Source organism: Physella acuta, unplaced genomic scaffold, assembly GCF_028476545.2.
Source record: "Physella acuta isolate Inbredline_101_S28 unplaced genomic scaffold, ASM2847654v3 ptg000348l, whole genome shotgun sequence".
Lineage (NCBI taxonomy): Eukaryota > Metazoa > Mollusca > Gastropoda > Physidae > Physella > Physella acuta.
In genome coordinates, this window is record NW_026731867.1 from 146,300 (window position 1) to 165,958 (window position 19,659).

Sequence of the window (19,659 nt, forward strand, 5' to 3'; positions counted from 1 at the left end):
AAACTGGGTTTTTTGTTGTTGTTTTTGCAGTACTATTATGTAGTTTTGTGTTTGGTTTAGGTCATAATGTTCTGTTCATTTTCGCGGGAACGATAAGGGTTAAATTAGATTATATCAGGATTACGCTATGTTTAAGGTTTGTAATAGTGTTAGAGATATGGTAGTATTTTAGACATCGATACATACTCTATACCTCCTACTAAAAAAATTAATACTTTATACTGTTTACTACATACACTATAGCTTTTACTACATACTTTATACTTTTTACTACATACTTTATACTTTTTACTACATGTATTATACTTTTTACTACATACTTTATACTTCTTACTACATATATTATACCTTTTACTACATACTTTATACCTTTTAGTACATACTTTATACCTTTTACTATGTACTGTTTACCTTTTACTGCATATTCTATTCATTTTACTATATACTTTATACATTTTACTACATACTTTATATCTTTTACTACATACTCTATTCATTTTACTATATACTCTGTATATTTTACTACATACTTTATACATTTTACTACATATTTTATACCTTTTACTACATAGGCCCACCCTATACCTTTTACTATGGATAATGTGGATGTATATGATTACTTGCACTTTGCAGCTGTTTTAGTTTCCAAATTTTAGTTAGGTTTTGGGTTTAACTTTTAAGCTCCTGCTCGAACAGGAAACCATTAGTTTAAGTGCCCCGAGTCCTACCACTCGACCACACTACACCGCGTCATCTAACCACACCACTGCACCGGGAACTGGAACATGTTCCTCCACAGGTCAACCTGACAGGAGCACCCAAATGACAGGTTCCTGTCGCTCTATTAGAAACAAAATCACATTTTTACCGTGAATATTCGGCACAAATCGATAGGACGAAAACTCAACGTCTTTGCATCATTAAATTTTTTAAAAAGTTGTTTTTATAGCCTCGTTACGGCTTTAAATACTGGTAGCCAAACACTGACGAAACCAAATGTATGTAATTATGTTGCAGGCTATAATTTGTAATTAGCTGGAATATTATACTTTAATTGCTACTTCATACAATTATTGCGTCTGTTAATTAGATGATTAATTAGTTTTACAAAGGTTAAACTGTCATTTTTATTTTTTATTTTTTAAAAATTTTCTATAAAGTTATAATATAAATTCCTAGAATATTATTATGTCTTAAAAAAAATTATTTGGAAGTAATAGCAATAACAATTTAGTTTCTTAGTCTAATTACCTAACACAGTAATTTCTTTATGATCAAAAGAAAAACAATCTTCATTTTATATTACTCAAAATATTAATTAAAATATAAATATACCAATTTAATTATTCGAACTCTGTTACGTTTTTAAAGAATAAAATAATGAAATAAAAATATTTTTCAGAATAGCGTAGTCTAGTGACTATTCACCCTGAGCAACATCTCCTCTCATTTAAGACACACACACACTCACACACACACACACACACACACACACACACACACACTATCTTTCTTACTCTTTACCGATTTATTTATTTTTACTTGGCAAAGAAATATTAAATCAAATGAAATCAAAAAGTACTTTTATAAAATTTCAAACAATCTTTCAATAATGCAAATCCTCTAGTTTACATTACCTTATCTGATTATTAATTTAAATGACCTCCACTGTAAAAACACACCCCCGCTAGTGCCCCCTGTGTGTTTTGTTATTCCGCTAAGGCTAAGATGCCCCTTCAAACATAAACTGCAAGAAACCATGCAGACATAGAGGCGAGAGCCGCTGAGACCCATCCCCGAATGTAAACATTAATTTGAAGATAATCTGAACAAATTTGGAAGACGTTATGAAAATAAACAGGCTCAGACAAGCACGTGCAGCAGATTATCGTCAACAAACCAATCACTCACCCCGCAACGCACACGCGCAAACATGGCCGACTGTTGTTGCTGAAAAAATATTTGAGTCTTGATTGGGTCATAAGTTATTCTGACTCGCGTGTTTGCAGTAGGGATCAGCCAGCTTCTGCATCGACTTTATAGAGCATACGTATATATATATATATATATATATATATATATATATATATATATATATATATATATATATATATATAAATAGATAGCCTATATATATATATATATATATATACGTATATATACATATATAGGCTATCTATTTATATATATATATATATATATATATATATATATATATATATATATATATATATATATATATATATATATATATATATATATATACAAATATGCATATATATATATATATATATATATATATATATATATATATATATATATATATATATATATATATATATATACATGTATATAGTTATAAGTATTAAAACATTTCATATAAAGTTGCATCGGTACATTTGTGAGAGTGTAAATATGTAGAATATAATATTAGAAAATCATAGAATCAGAGAACAAACTCAAAATTCTGACACTTTGGCTCTAAGATATAAAACTACTCCAGTAATATAAAAGTTGATTTTGTCGTATCAGTTAATTATGAATTATCTTAAAAGAGATACAGTGTTTGGAATTTGATTATTCGATATCTCAAATGTAATACTGGGTTAGGATTCTAATCATGAGGTATCTCAAATGAAGATTTTAAAAGCGTAGAACAAACAATTCCTACAGTCTGGGAAGGTGAGGGGAGGGAGGGGGAGGATGTGGGGAGGGTGAGGATGAGGGGAGGGTAAGGGGAGATTGAGGGGAGGGGAGGATAAGGGAAGGTTGAGGGGAGGGTAGGATGAGGGGAGGGGAGGGGGAGGGTAAAAGGAGATTTAGGGGAGGGGATGGTAAGGGGAGGTTGAGAGGGGGAGGATGAGGGGAGGAGAGGCAGGGGAAGATGAGGTGAGGATGAGGGCAAGGGAGGGGGAGGATGAGGGGAGAGGGAGAATGAGGAGAGGCAGAGGAGGATGAGGGGAGGGGAGATGAGGATGAGGGGAGGGTAAAGGGAGGGTATTGGAGGGGAGTTTGGGGTGCATTAGAGGAGGGCTAGGGGAGGGAGTGTGAGGAGAGGGTGTGGGGAGGGATGGAGATGGGAACTCTGCCAAATATTGCTCGGTAGTTATAACGTGTGACTGATGCGAGGCCAGCCGGACAAAGGAAGGGGACTTAACAAGCTGATAACTGATGACCCAACACCGGATGTCGCCCCCTGCTCTCAGACCACTAGAGTTATCTCCCGCTCGGGCTCCCCGCTAATATTTCCTGAGTTATTGATCTTTGGGCTGACCTTAGAAGCCGGGGGGGGGGGGGGGGCGGAGAGGTGGGCTGATTTAGGTTAGAAACATGCCGAAATTGGCCGTATCAGCGAGTCATAGTGGCCAGATAAGCTCGCGGGAAGCCAAATTTTAAGGTGTCGCCCCGCGGTGTTTTCGACATGAACACGGTGGAAAAATTGGCAATTTGTGGGCCACCGTGAGCCACATTTGGCTCCTGTTGGCGCCACCTGTGGCCTAACGTATATACAATAGATTGATTTTTTTCAAAAACATTCGAGTATTATTTTATTTACTTAATTTTTTATTATTTATTTTTACGTTTTATTTACTGACTATCGACGATGATTTTAAGCTTGAAGATTGCGCATTCATTGTATACCTACCATGCAGTCACTTTGTAAATTTCATACTAAATTATCCCCCGTATTGGTAGAGTTAGATCAACGTCTGTATAGAGGTATGAATACGATTTTCATTCTATCAAACGTTACTGAAAAACTCCTTAAAATCCTGAAAATATAATCCCGTTTAGTTATCCTTAGATTCAAACAGCGAAAACTCCATACAGATTTTAGATTAGTTCTTAACACACAAAAAATTATAATTAAATTTTGAAGATATTTTATTTTTGTACTGCTCTTTTTAATATTTTACTTTTTAAAACAGTATTTTTACAATTACATGAATTTAAATCCGTGTTTCAAATCTAGTTGAAAAAAAAAAAAAAAAACTATGGTTAAAAAAAATAATCTTTGCCATAAGAAGCACTTATCAAGTTTGTGGCTAAATTCGGTAACTAGTTGTCCAGAAAGGGAAGTAATGGTTAGTTTACAGCGTCTGAGGTTAAGGTTCTTGACAAGTACTTGAGTTAACATGGGACATAACTGAAACATCTCCCCCCCCCCCCCCTTTGCTCCTTTACGATATATAAACACAGACACGGAAATTTTAAGTTTTCGCGGAAATAGCCTAAAAAAAATATTTTTAAAAATAATATTCAACAGAAAATGCATCATTTATATTCCATTTACACAACTCTGGTTTAAAAACTTGAGTGTAGAGAAAACGACTAAAACTTTCCACATGTTTTCAATTGGTTCCTATTGTTTGATGTGGGTATCTGAAGAGGGCTTGTATGTTTATGGCGTGTGCGTTTTTTAATAGAGGTTTTCGTTCCAGCTTTTGATGTCTTGTTTCGTTTTTTTTTTTCGGTCCAAAGCATTTCAATTACGAGTGAAGTGGTCAGTAGGTAAAGCAACATTTCACTCATGAGATGAAGTAGAGTTCATCTTTTCTATGACAACTTTATTAAATGACTATGATAAGTACCATGCCTTGACTTTTGACAGGGCTAATCAAATACTTTTCAGATGTGCGAGCTCACACGATTGATTGTCATTTTCAAAGATACTGCCGAATGATATTTTCTCGAAAGCAAGTCACCCAAATTTTGATTGTCCATAATTATGTTGTTTGCTTTTGAGACACGTTTGGTTGAAGAACGTTTTCCCAAATTTACATTTCACTGACGGGACGGAGTGATCTAGCTAATCCGTAAGTCTCGAGTTCGAATCCGGGTTTAAATCAGTATACCGTCCCTGAGTCCACCCAACTCTGATTGGTACCTAACTCACGTTAGGAAAAGTAAAGGCGGCTGGGCATAGTGCTGACCACGCTATCTCTTCATATGGCGAGGTCACAGAAACAGGTGAACTCTATTTCACTGAATGGACTCTGAACTAGAATCTTTCAAGCTGATGATCAAGTATTCTACCTCTAATGCACGCCGTTACTTTAAAATCACATGACTACAATTACATGGCTGAAGTAAAAATCCGCACAATCCCACGCCATTTTATCCCACGTGACCTCGAGTTTTGAATGATGGGTAAAAAATTGAACCACCTGGCCGCATAATTTATCTAAACATCGTATCCTTTCATCTAAAACCTGTGTTTTAAAATCTTATTTTTTCCCCCTCAAATTTTAAACCCGCTTTACGACGCCTAGCTGTTTTATTTTAACGAACCGCTCCCTTCAAACGCCACTAGGCGCACTGAGTTTCCCAGCGCGAAAAGCTCTTGAGTGAAGAAATTAATTTACTAAAATTAGCGTATCATAAAAAATTAATCAAGATAGGCCAGGATTGAATTATTTTTTGGAATCACGTTAATTTAGATAGGCTGATGTGTATTATATCTACTGTACTAGGTGACCGTTTATGTAATAGTGCTTTTGAGTTCATTTCATTTTCATTTTTCTAAAATAAGAATTTGCTTTATATATTCACTTTGTCTATTATATCCCCTCTCCACTGTGTCATAGAAAAATATCCATTTAGCTATAAATTCATGTTGAAGGATCACTTTGATGCTGTAAGTTAAGTATAGTTTTAAGATGTGTTTTAATAATTAGTGTCCTTGTTGTCTCACTATAGTATGTGTGTTTGAGTATGTGTTTGGTTTCTCTATTGCGGATGTACAATCTCTCTTTAGTTACTTATAATCTCCGTTTATTAATTATTTGTGTATGGTATCCCTTTGGTAAAAATGCATACATAATCTCGCTTTGGTGGAACTGCTTACATGATATCACTTTGGTTAAGTTGCATGGATTATCTCCCTTTTGTAAAAGCTGAATACGTCTTCTAGCATTGGCCAAGCTGTAGTTTTTTTAAATAAATATACCAAAGTTATCTACCTTAAGTGTAGTCGCTTCCCTTCTATCGATCTACGTTTATCACCTTTATTCACAACACTAGCTCTATACCCTAGAGTTGCGTCCGTTGAACGAATCTGATACTCATTTACCTGTGTCTATAACATTGTTTTCCCAGCAGTTTTGCTGTGTCTGTCTCTAGCCCCTTATTTTCAAGGGGAAATCACCCCCTTACCTGCCTACAATAAGACGCGCATTAGCGGGAGTTACTCCCCTGAGAGTGCTCACACATCCAGGTATCAGGTGTTCCTCCCACCTGGCTTTCATTGTGCACACGTCACTGTAAGAACAACTCACGTGCGAACCTGATCTCCGCATGCAGTGCTCACCTTGTAACCCACGCGCCTTAAATAAATCCTTGTACATTCTTTTAATGATCAATGAGTAAAATGACCACTAGTTGCGTTTTTTTAAAAGATGCTTTATCCCCTCACCATATTTCGCCTTCCACTCCCCCTCCCCCCCCCCCCCCCCCCCCATCCCTCCCTTCTCTCATCCGTCACACACACAATCTGATGTTTAAACCGAATATTCGATAACTATTCAGAAAAGACGTTTTGGTCACTGTCTACGAAAACTGATCTGGCTAACAAAATGGCTTACTGTTTTTTTTGCGTCTAAACTCTAAACTCATTTAGTCCAACGGATTTACCGGGTGTTACGAACAAAAGTTGTATATTTTTTTTACAAATAAGTTACAATATTAGTATTACTCTGTATAAACTCAATCAGTAGCCCGAGTCTTTTCTTTGGACTAGGCCATTCCATGCAAGTTTATACGGACAATTTGTTTTATAAACCGCAGTAACATTATATTTTATTTAATCTGAGAAAAATATTCAACAGATTTTTTATTTTTATTTTTAAATTTGATTATAACACCTTTAAAAAAATAAAAAAATAAAAAAAAAAGAGAGAAAACATCGGAAACCACTTTCTTTATTTCTAACGATTATGCCGTTCGGAAAATTTGAACACTCTTGAAAACTTTTACTCGGACACATGACGTATGTAAGGAAACATCCATTCAAGCAAAACGCCGGCGGGCAAATGGAATCAGAGCATGATACTTTCAACCAATCAACAAACACCCATTTCCTCCATATAGTAACTAGTTTATTGACAAAGTTCAAAATGTTCAAATAGTATTTACAAACAACCATTTTAAAACATTTCTTCTTTAAATATAAAGCACAAATGAAAAATAGTAATCGAGTACTTTATGGAACAAACCTAACGAACCGGGAAGGAGTTTTAAAAAGCATTAAACGAAAGTACTTTACAGCATCAAGAAGGCTAAAAGTCCTTGTAATGATTGTAATCAAAAAACGTTTAAAAGATGTAATTTAATATAAAAGTACAACGCAAGTGTAATTATCTAAAAGCGTAGGCTTAACAGCGCCAATTTAATTCCAGAATGTGTGACAGAATTTCGAGGAGACTTATTAAATAATTAATTTAAACTATTTAAATAATTGACATAAGACAATTTTGATTTAATTGATAATATCAAGAGGTGGAATCTAGGATTTTTATGTAGGGAAATCCGTTGTCACAACGTGTCATAAAAACTGTCGCGCTCAAAGGTTTTAGAAGGGTTTTAGAAAGATTTTTAGAAGGGTTTTAAAAACCGTAATTCTATGGGTGTCTGCCGTTGGATAATGGCTGTGTTTTTGTGGAAGAGACAAGGGCTAAGTAAATATAACTAAATCAAAGCTAATCAGTGCAGCCTGAAGGTTTATACATGTATACAGCTAGACCGTAATGTTAATGAAATAAGGCGTTTATTAACATGCAGTAGGAGAGATTTTAAACTGGCACCACGCCCCTAACCTCAGCATATTTGATCTCCGAACCTCTATTCTAATCATCACACCTCCTCTTAGAATCTACCCATCATATCATCTTACTTAGACTCCACTCGTCTAGTCATGAAAATTCTTAGACTCCACCTATCTAATCATCACATCTTTGAGACTCCACCTCTCTAGTCATCTCACCACTTAGACTCCACCCATCTAATCATCACACTTCTTAGACTCCACCCATCTTCTCATCACATTTCTTAGACTCCACCCATCTTGTCATCACACTTCTTAGACTCCACCCATCTTGTCATCACACTTCTTAGACTCCACCCATTTTGTCATCACACTTCTGAGACTCCACCCATCTAGTCATCACACTTCTTAGACTCCACCCATTTTGTCATCACACTTCTGAGACTCCACCCATCTAGTCATCACACTTCTTAGACTCCACCCATCTAGTCATCACACTTCTTAGACTCCACCCATCTTGTCATCACACTTATTAGACTCCACCCATCTTGTCATCACACTTCTGAGACTCCACCCATCTTGTCATCACACTTTTTAGACTCCACACATCTTGTCATCACACTTATTAGACTCCACCCATCTAATCATCACACTTTTTAGACCACCTCTCTAGTCATCACACTTCTTAGACTCTAATTACCACACCTCATAGACCCCACCCATACAGTCAACACACCTCTTAGACTCCACCCCTCTCATCCCCTTTACATCTATACCCCACCCCTCCTGTCACCACAGAATCCCTCCCCACCTTTCCACACTGAAGCACCACACAAGGTTGTATAACGAGCGTAATCTCATCCACGTTTCACCACACCATTCTCCTTCCTGTAAATTTCCTCGTTACCCCAAACGTCTTATTTACGGTTTATTTTCGGAAGCTGCTTTAAGTCTGCACCAAATTCATTTGAAACCACTAATTGATTCTAATTGAAACCGTTAATTAGCCACGGCTTCCATGTCTTTTAACACACGCTCAAAGAAACCAATGCATCTCATTACCTTGGTACCAAGTCGGTTCCTTATTATGCATTCTTTTATCTGTTTTTTGATCTTAAATTCAAAAAGAAAAATATTCTGTAAAATATTGCAATATTTTAAAAAAAATAATCGTTCATGTAATTTATTTGGCTTGTTACGTATAGTTATGCAACGTTTCCAATTAGGCATGTGGACATTTCAACCAATTAGTCATTTTAATTCTGCATGAGGTAATTAGTGTATGAAGGTAAAGTGACTTTGAAATAAAATTGGCTTGATGTAAAATGTCTGTAAATTCCCATAAATCCACGTGTTTGAAAGCACACTTCACAGAAGCTAGTACAAACTACACATCTAAAATGACAGATAAACGCGCATTTGGTGAGCATCCTATGAAATAAACTAAAGTATAACTAAGCACACATTGTAATTAATTAAGCATATGGCTTAATTGGAAAAACAGTGACGTTAGTAGTTTCCTTTACTTTTACTAAAAACTATTTCAATCTACCTGTTGGAAGACTTTCAAAGGAATCATAAAAAAGGTTTTGTTCAATACGTAATACTACCATGATCTTATTGGAAAAAAGCATCATATTATGAAAGACTGGTTTAAAATTGCTTTATGCACACACGTACTCTAGTTCGAAAGCTATTCAACGTGTAAAAATTAAATTATTGTATTACAGTATAATAATATATAACAGCTAATATTTAACACACATGCAGACATATATTTATACACACACACACAGACACATATATAGGCCTATATATATATATATATATATATATATATATAAATATATATATATATATATATATATATATATATATATATATATATATATATATATATATATATATATATATACATATATATATATATATAGGCCTATTTGTGTAAAAGACGCTTTGCATTGTGCATATCTTCACAAACACATCATAAAACCATATGTTTCACATAATATATAACAGCTAATATTTAACACACATGCAGACATATATATTTATACACACACACACAGACACATATATAGGCCTATAAATATATATATATATATATATATATATATATATATATATATATATATATATATATATATATATATATATATATTTTTATATATATATATATATATATATATATATATATATATATATATATATATGTATATATATATATATATATATATATATATATATATATATATATATATATATATATATATATATATATATATATATATATATATATATATATATATATAAATATATGTATATATATACATATATATATATATATATATATAGGCCTATTTGTGTAAAAGACGCTTTGCATTGTGCATATCTTCACAAACACATCATAAAACCATATGTTTCACAAAGCGTGGCACGCAAACAACCCTCGCAGAACACGCAGTCAAACCAAACACCTGGCATCGAATTCCAACACCTATCACAACACTCCGCGGCACGCGGGTGTGACCTCACCGTATTCCGATCCCTCCTTTGATGGGGGAGTAATACGTGTTCCAATCCCCAGGATCCTCTTTCACGCGTCGTCTGTTTATTTGTCCCCCCCCCCCCCTCCCCCCTCCCCACGTCGTCCCAGCCACAAATCGATGGCATTGTTCAAATGCATCACAACACCCCCCCCCCCACGGGACTATTTATCACAACACCTTTTCCAGTCTGTTACCTGTAGTTCTCTCTCACCTGTAAGGTGGAGACTTTGTGCACGGTCGAACTGACGGAATGTTTACCGTAGTCGTCCGTGTAAATATTTACCGCGGGATTTTTTTTTTTTTTTTTTTTTTTTTTTGAGAAAAGTCGAATTGGTCTTAAAGCGCTGTATGACTAATGATGTTGAATTAATTACTTCCTCGTTTGCTAATATCCATCTTATTATCTGTTTAAGAATTAAATCATTCACATGCAGCATTATGATGAAGAAAGCAAACACACAAGCATATAAAATACACACACACACACTCACCTTCTCCCTCTCACACACACAGAGCCACATATATAAATACATGAAGGTATATATGTATGGATATATATATATATATATATATATATATATATATATATATATATATATATATATATATATATATATATGTCTAAAGTAAAATATTAGTATAATGTTGCGATAATCAAATCGAACATGTTTTTTCGTTGAACTGAAAGAATTTCGAGGCCGAAAAACTAAAATATATCACGCAAGGGAAATAACTATAATTATTTTTTGTTTTAAATTGTCTTCTTTATCCGATAATAAATACCAAAATAATAATAAATTAAATATTAAAATTAAAATATGCTGTCAAAACGTAAGTTAATATATTGAAAGAACAACTACTTTTTAAAACTGTTATTATATGTTCCTGAAATATGTCTGTGCATAAACATTAGATTTTTCATAAGTATTGTCTTTTTTAAATTATATCCTTTTAATTTAATTTACTAGATTGTACCTACAGTTCTGTACAACAATTTAGAATTCAACAGCTTAATTATTCATTTCCTTTTCCGTGTAAACTTCAAAATGGTGAACGTTCCAAAACAAAGACGCACCTTCTGCAAGGGCAAGAAATGCAAAAAGCACACAATACATAAAGTTACTCAGTACAAAGCAGGAAAGGCTTCTTTGTATGCCCAAGGTAAAAGACGTTATGACAGAAAGCAGAGCGGTTATGGTGGTCAGTCCAAGCCAGTTTTTAGAAAGAAGGCTAAAACTACCAGAAAAATTGTCCTTCGTATGGAGTGCACTGAATGTAAATATAGGAAACAATTACCAATCAAGCGCTGCAAACACTTTGAGTTAAGAGGAGACAAGAAAAGAAAGGGACAGATGGTTATGTTTTAAGATAAATAAAATCTGGACAATTGAAGTCTTAAAAAAAAAAAAAAAAAAAAAAAAAAAAACAGCTTAATTATTTTTTTACAAAAAGTTTCAGTTTCCCAATTATTTCATTACAACAAAATTTAATTTTTACTTGATGAACTCATGCTAATTCATCACTCGAAACACGAGTTGTCGTACTTGGCTCTCAAAACCACCCCGACAAAGACAGTCATCGCTTTGCGTGAGAAAAGCCCCCCCCCCCCCCCAACCAGTTTTTCCAGAGTTACTCCAATGTCTGTACGCGGTGAATACCCCTTCCTCGTTCTCAAATGTCTGTCGAATGATTGTCTGCCTGTCCTACTCCCGTGTCTGTCTGTTGCCTGTGAAATCCTGTCCGTCTGATTGTTACTTGCTGTTTGATGCCCTGGTAAGAGGTGTAGCCTGTAAATTACATTTCTGCTGCCGGCATCGTGTCCGCGGGGGGGTCAGGCTGACAAGATAAGACGGACGCGGCGCACTCCGGCAGCAAACGGATGACGTACACGGCAGTTTCTCATTTGCATACAAATAGAAATCAATCTTTAAGGGTCGATTTCGCGTGCTGAGCTTTCAATCTTGTGTCGTCGTCCTCGACCTCTGCCTGTTGTTGTGGATGGACCTCGACCAATCGGGGATCTTAGGGTGTCACGTGGTCTTATCTCGACCAATCAGGGATTTTCTCGAGCATATTGTCGTGTAAATATTCCAGCTTTTGTCAGAAGTATTTCATTAATCAAATGGCAAAGTTACATTGTATATTCCATCTTTTTATGAATTCACTTTATAAAAACAAAAAAAAAAAAAGAAATAATCCTGTTTTGACCTAGCGATCCATTGGGCAGATGAAGTACTATTCATTTGTTTCTTGACCTCGGCATACAAAGGGGTGGTATGGTCAGCAATACGCCCAGCCAACTATCATTTTTCCAACGTAAGTCAGGTACCTATCACAGCTGGGTGAACTCAGGGAAGTCCTACACTCAGAAGTCTGAACCGTAATCCGGACTCGAGACCCTTGGACTAGCAGCAAAACGCTCTATCGTTTAACCACACCGTCCCTCATACACTTGTATAAATAAGTTACATTTCATATCACATTTTTCAGTTCTAATTTTACTCTAGTTTCGAACATATAATCATTAATAAAAACATATTACCACAAGACGATTCCTTAAAGCAATCTCATTATCAAGTACTAAGAGCTTTTCTCGGGGATGTTTTTGTTATTACGAGTGAAGACAGTCTCTGGATTTGTTATATCATAAATATGTTATCTATATTGTTATTCAGTCGGGTAGTGAGAACAAAATGCCCATGTATTCGTGTTTTAAATTACAATATGTAAAATATGTGCACACTGCCCTATTTTGGTAGCTTTTTCTATTTGATTGAGCCATAGAAAACTTAGACTTTAAGATGTGGCCAGATTTTTGAATGGGTGTTTTATAAACTAAATTTATGAAATACAAACTACAAAAGTAGTTAAACTATTCAAACAAGCTATTCTTTACGCAATGAGATTGTAATTTGCTTTCACGCAATTGCCGGTCTTAAACCGCTTGAACCAGTGCATGACTAAGCCTTTCCTTGAACAAATACACCTTTTAAATCAAAGTAGCAGCAGTCTGACAAATCCTTAAAAACTCTTTATTTGCTGACTTAAATTAGAAATAAACACTGCACTGATTATCCTTTTCTTATTCAAATAACCCAACCCCTTACTTCTGTTTTGTTTCGTATTCTTCAGACATTTTCTTAAATTTTTGTAAGTCTGGACATCCGTCTTTGAAATGACAAATTCTTTACAAACTTGTCTTCAATTCTCAAGCAATCTATAATGTAGAACTAGTTCCCCATCCCAAATCCGAGAACGATTTAACCCTATGTAAACCAGTCTTGGATATTTGGACTAGAGTGAGCCTCGTATAGACCTCGCTTAGCAAACAGCTTAGCTAGAGTTAAGCTCTACTTAGAGGATTTCAATTAAAAGCTCTTGTCTGAAGTTGGTTGCGCGCAGTTCTTGAGATGAACGGATGGTTTTAGAAATGGTGTATGCTATTTGTCAAGTGGTAGCCAGATTTTTTGACTTAACGGTTTTTTTTTTCTAATGAATATTTTGATCATGGCACGTGATAGTAAATTAACAAATAAAGAGTTTTTTTAGGATGTTCAGATATTAATTAGCGATCACGCTAAATGTTGTTTGAATGTGTACCCTACTGTATTTTATCAGTTAGTACATAATATAGGCTATAAATTGTATTTGACGTGTTTAAAATTAATGTAAATATCTTTGACAAACAAATGAATGCACAATACCTGTTTTTTTTTAGATTTGGTAAAAATAAATAGACGTTATAATGTACATTTTTTAAACCGAATGTTGCCTCTCCTGAGGATTTCTTCATGTCATTTGCACTTTGTGTGTTTGGGGGGGGGGTTGTTTGGGTGAGGGGAGAAAGAAAAAGAACACCTAGTGCGGTACCAATAGAAAAGATTTAGTTGTATATAGTGTTTTAAAAAAATATATATGGTGGAACATAATGTAAAACGATGCCAGTCTAATTAAATTTAATTTGTTTCTTCTCTCAGGTCTCGTAAATATATGGCCGAGGTCAAACAGCTCCGAACCAAAAGTTGCAGCCCATCTTATGATGACCAGCCAGGATTTGAGTCAAGTTTCTCAAAGTAAGCCCATCAAAGATTACATTCACTATCCTAATTAAATAGGACCGTCCAGAAGTAGGCCCTATACGTCATTTGAGTTTGCATGAAGCAACACAAATGATTTCATTGTTGACATCAATGTGTTTATATTATTTCGGCAAATATCTTAATTTCTTAAGATTTAAGTATATATATAGTACTTATAAATATATACATTACGTATAAATTTACGATGAATGCAGTAATTATATCTTTTTGATGTATACAGCATGTACATAACTATGAAACATTGTTATGCATATGATGTATACGGTACTTATATATCAATTGTGCATACAGTATTTATATATATATATATATATATATATATATGATGTATGCATTATATATATATATATATATATATATATATATATATATATATATAAATGGTATATAAGTTATGTATAATATATAATCTATGCAATACTTATGATATATACAATATTCATATATACCTTTAGTGTAGTGAAAAGAGGCATTAAAATGACTTAAGCCGTACTTAACTTTATCCTGTCGTGTTTGTTTGTCCCCAGTCTATGGCAGACAGTACACCATCCAAAAGTGGGAGCACAACCAGGATCTGTCCTTCACGACAAACGTTAACTACAGACATGGCCGTTTGGTCATCCCAGAGGATGGCTATTACTACGTGTACAGGTACGTTGTAGTGGGTTGTTAAAGACTGGATCCAGAGGCGTAGCGACCCTTCCCGGCTCCCGGGGACAAACTTTCGATTTGTACCCCCCCCCTCGAACTTTTCATTTGCACCCCCCACCCCTCTCAAACTTTCAATTTGTTTTTACAACCCATTTTGGCGCACCCCCTAAGGTCGGCGCCCGGGGACATAGGTCCCTCCCCCCCCCTCGCTACGCCTCTGACTAGATCTACCTATTTCAATGTTGGTAGTATTGGCGTTGAGAACAACTGAAAAATGGCAGGAGAGTGGAGGACATTGACATAGACCCCATGTTACGGAAGAAACAAAAAGGGAAACTGATGATGAATTATGGCGTTAGTGCTTTGTATATGGGCATCGTTAATGGTTGCACAGATCACCGGGTGTATGATATATCGGGACAGTAATGTGCAGTACTGTTTAAAAGTAAAGTTAAATTCACTTTTCGAACCTGGCGGTCCTTCTAAAGGTACAGTGTACTGAGAACTATAACAAACCGCCATTACTTTCCCTAACTTGAACTAAGTACCCATCAGAGCTGGGTGGACTACTGACTTGACCCCGGATTTGAACTCCAGATATTCGGCTTATCAGTCTAGCATGTCTGAGTTTAACCAAGCCTAACATCATCCTTTAAAATGAACATTGGAGCCGTTCCTTAAGACTGCTACCCACTTGACACACAATAGTGTGTGACGGAGGGGGATGATAAAGTGAGCAGCGATTGTTACTGCTCGTTCCTTTGATTTATATAACATTACAACAGTAAAAAGTAAACGTGTGCTAGATTATCCAGATCCGTTCTATCTCTGTGTATTAGTTCAGGGGTCGGCAACCTTTTGAAGCGGAAGAGCCAAAAGTTACAATTTTCAAAATTTCCCTGGTTTTAAAGAGCCACTAACATTTTTTTGTTTCAAATATTTATTTTTTTAGTAAGATCATTAGTATTTGTTCAAGGAGCTGGAGAGCCGCATCTTGATATCAAAAGAGCCGCATGCGGCTCGCGAGCCGCAGGTTGCCGACCCCTGTATTAGTTCTTTACGTACAATTTATTTAAGACATTAATTTCCAAAATTTAGCGCTACTGTATAAACTGATTTAGTAACTTCACTGAATTGTATTATTTCTATTTTACACAAGCCAAACTTGTCTCATAATCACTCGTATTTTACTCCAGCCAAATCTCCTTCATGGAGCTGTATAGCGCCCATGAGAGCGACGGCTCTGGTAGAGGTGGCTCCGAGTACCCGAGCCTGTCCCACTACATTTACCGGTGAGTCTTTTGAATATCTCTCTCTCACACACACACTCTCACACACACACATACACACACATATAAACACACAAACACACACAAACACACACACATACATACACACAGACAAATATACACAAACATACACAAAACGTTAATCGTTCGTCACATTAGGAAATACTACCTAACGCTTATTGGCTGAACAATACAAACAAAATAATAATCCATTTTTTTGGTGGAAAATATTACGTTTATTTTTTTTTATTAATTGAATTACCTTAACAAAATAATCTTAAATTATATGAAGAAAAATAATACTAATCGTGTTTATTGCAATGTTCAAAGAAGATACACATCACACTGTTATATCAGAAAAAATACAAATTATTCATGTTTTGTCGCTAAAATGTATAAAAATAGCAATAATAGAATGTTGACTTTTTGTTATTTTAATCAATAAACAACGTTTAGTATTACGTACTTTAACTCATTGCAAGAGTCTGTGCTGAAGCATACTTGTGGACTTAATTAGATAGTCTTCAAAATAACTGAACATCGGCGCAACTTAGCTGGAGGGTACACTGTTGTCTCTCTAAACAATCACTTTAGTCAATGTATGCGAAATCGCGAAATCTGAATACCTTTTGAAAAAAAAGAAAAATTCAGAGCGCATTAGCAAGATAAAGCTCCATCTGCAACTAGCGGATATTGGACGAATTGGTGGAACGGTTAATCACAACGTTACGTACCCAAATGTCTAAAGTTAGGTTCTCTGGCTTAGGTTTAAATGACATTACTGACTAAACATATTCCAAAAAGTTACCTGCTTTTGGTTGGATGAGAAGGCACGACTATTTTAGAGCTAATCACAATATAATTGACCGCCAGGATCGAAGGGGGACTTTACTACTTAGAACACTTTAAACTTCAGTTAATAAAATATAATTAGTTCAAGCAAGAAAATATAAGTTTTAAATTAAAAATTATTAGAATTTTAAAAAAAAATTGAAATCATCTTGAAAATGTCAACTTCTAGCGAAATTAACGAGCCCCAAGACGATAAATCTTCACGCACTTCTTCAAATATGATCGACTTTCTTAACGTAACATTCTGCACTTAGTCACACAAGTACCAACGTCTCTCCTTGACCTCGACTGTCATATCAACATAAATATTTTCAACCTTGGTGTGTATTTAACTAATAAATTGTCCCACCCCCGCTTCCCCTCCTCGACAGCTACAACATCCTGTACGACCAGGGCGGTGAAGAGAAACTGATCCAGAACTCCATCACCAAGTGCTGGGGTCAGAGCAAGACCTTCGGGGAGTACACCAGCAACTTGGGCGCCGTCCTGCAGCTCAGGAACTCTGACGAGATCTTCGTCAAGGTCTCAAACCTCTCGCTTGTCTCCATAGACTCCAAGATGAGCTTCTTTGGTTTGTTCAAGATCTGAGTGGGTGGACCCGGTTTGGTTGGTTAACATGTTGAGATATCGATAAAAAGTTCTGCGTAAATGAAAAGTTTGATACGTTTAAGGGATGGATGTATATGAAACTGTTATTTTAATTTAAAATGTTTGACTATTACCAAACTGATTCCATTATATATATATATATATATATATATATATATATATATATATATATATATATATATATATACATATATAATCTCCCTGCATGCGCCAATACTACAGGGCAAGTTGCGCCGATATAAATTATGTAACAGATTTTGTGTTTTGTCTAAATTATTGAAAAGTGGAAAACGCTTTCAAGAGAATGTGAAAATAATTGAGTGGGCTTTTTTGCGGCTTTTGAATCGAATGGTTGAAAGACAGTTTAAATTCTATATATGCATATACATTAAGATTATGAGACTCATATGGTTTTTGAAACACCTATTTGACCGCAATAGAAAGCATACGTTTGTTGCGCAAAAGTTGGAATGAATGTATGCATGAATAAAGTGATGCATTTTATCTTTAAATGTGAATTGAATAATACGAAATGTAATTTGACAGCAGAATTTCGCTAAATATGAAATAGTTTTTGATTAAAATTAAAAAAACAATGAAATTAAATGTATGTATGCAAATAAATACAGGTTTTTGCAACAGTTATTTACATTAAATTAAAATCATAACATTAAACATTTATAAGCAAACAATATATATATATATATATATATATATATATATATATATATATATATATATATATATATATATATATATATATAAAGTAGATTGTCTTTATATAATGAAGGAAAAAAAATGATTGTATTTAATTGCAATTATCAAAATATGTATAGGCCTATTTACGTATTTTGTTCTATAGATTGAAAATTTAAAGGAATATAATATGCACATTATTTTAATAAGCGTTTGCGAATAATCTAAGTAATTTACAAAAAATAACATTTAACCGGATTGTTTTTTTTTTTTTTGCATCCCGCATTAGGTAAATTACATTTTTAATTCAAAAGATTGAAACAAATAAAAACCTGACTGACAAACATTAAATACATTTTTATTTTAATGTGTTTTTTTTAAACTTTTAATTCCTATATTAGAATTTTCTCTTTGATTGATTTATTAAAATAATTCATTTAGCTTTCTCTTTTTTAAAAATGGTTACCAAATTTATCTATGAAAAAATAATTAAAATATTTTTAACAGAAATTAATTAAAATAGCATGATAATTAACCGAAAATTGTTGCTTCTAAACAGGTAAACAGGTAAACAAACACGTTTTAAAATTATTTTATATATGCATTCACCTACTCATTAAACCTCTGTTTCCTTTTTGTTTTAGATATGTAGGTACGGGGTAGCACATGTATTATTTTTAATTTGTAGTATTTAATCATTTATTATAGAAACTTAAAGAAAGTTATTTTTTAATTAATCTTTTTGAAAACAACTGCCTTAGCAACATTCACGGTTTTATAAAGGTTTTAAAAGTCTATAGTAAATTTTAAGAACAACTTAAGGTGACTTTCTTAAACAGTTTGATTACACAACACGCACACTTTATATAAAAGTACGTGTTTAAGAAAAACACGATATTATGTATTCATTTCACGTTTCTTTAAACTGAGTTCAACCTAATTCACATTCTAGTAAGCAGTTTGATTTTTTTTCTCATTTTATATATTGCCATATTCTAACTCTGTATGAGTATACAATTCATGTAAAATATGTTTATCTATCCAAATGCTTACTACTTGGTATATTGCTCTGACTATTTGTCAACAGAGGAGCTGTGAAGCTTATCTGTTTGTTTCATTCTGTGTGCAGTGGCAAGCATCTTTTTACAATT

At 34.3% G+C, this 19,659-nt stretch overlaps 2 protein-coding genes across 3 annotated transcripts in view; both read left to right on the forward strand.

The window, feature by feature from the left end:
- Positions 1-18,496, forward strand: part of LOC131941125 (tumor necrosis factor ligand superfamily member 10) — a 155,180-nt gene extending 136,684 nt beyond the window's left edge. For both annotated transcript variants that reach the window (XM_059300135.1, XM_059300136.1), the window contains exons 4-7: positions 14,289-14,384; positions 14,939-15,062; positions 16,259-16,354; positions 17,575-18,496. In XM_059300135.1, coding sequence (XP_059156118.1) covers positions 14,289-14,384; positions 14,939-15,062; positions 16,259-16,354; positions 17,575-17,791 — 533 coding nt within the window. In that variant the 3' untranslated portion in view covers positions 17,792-18,496. The remainder of the gene's footprint in view (positions 1-14,288; positions 14,385-14,938; positions 15,063-16,258; positions 16,355-17,574) is intronic.
- Positions 11,334-11,703, forward strand: LOC131941126 (uncharacterized). Its single transcript, XM_059300138.1, has one exon. It carries the CDS (start codon positions 11,358-11,360, stop codon positions 11,676-11,678), a length of 321 nt encoding a protein of 106 aa, XP_059156121.1. The 5' UTR covers positions 11,334-11,357; the 3' UTR covers positions 11,679-11,703.
- Positions 18,497-19,659: the final 1,163 nt, after the last annotated feature.

Coding starts and splice junctions, on each gene's coding strand:
- LOC131941126 (XM_059300138.1), top strand. CDS start 11,358: ATGGTGAACGTTCCAAAACAAAGACGCACCTTCTGCAAGGGCAAGAAA.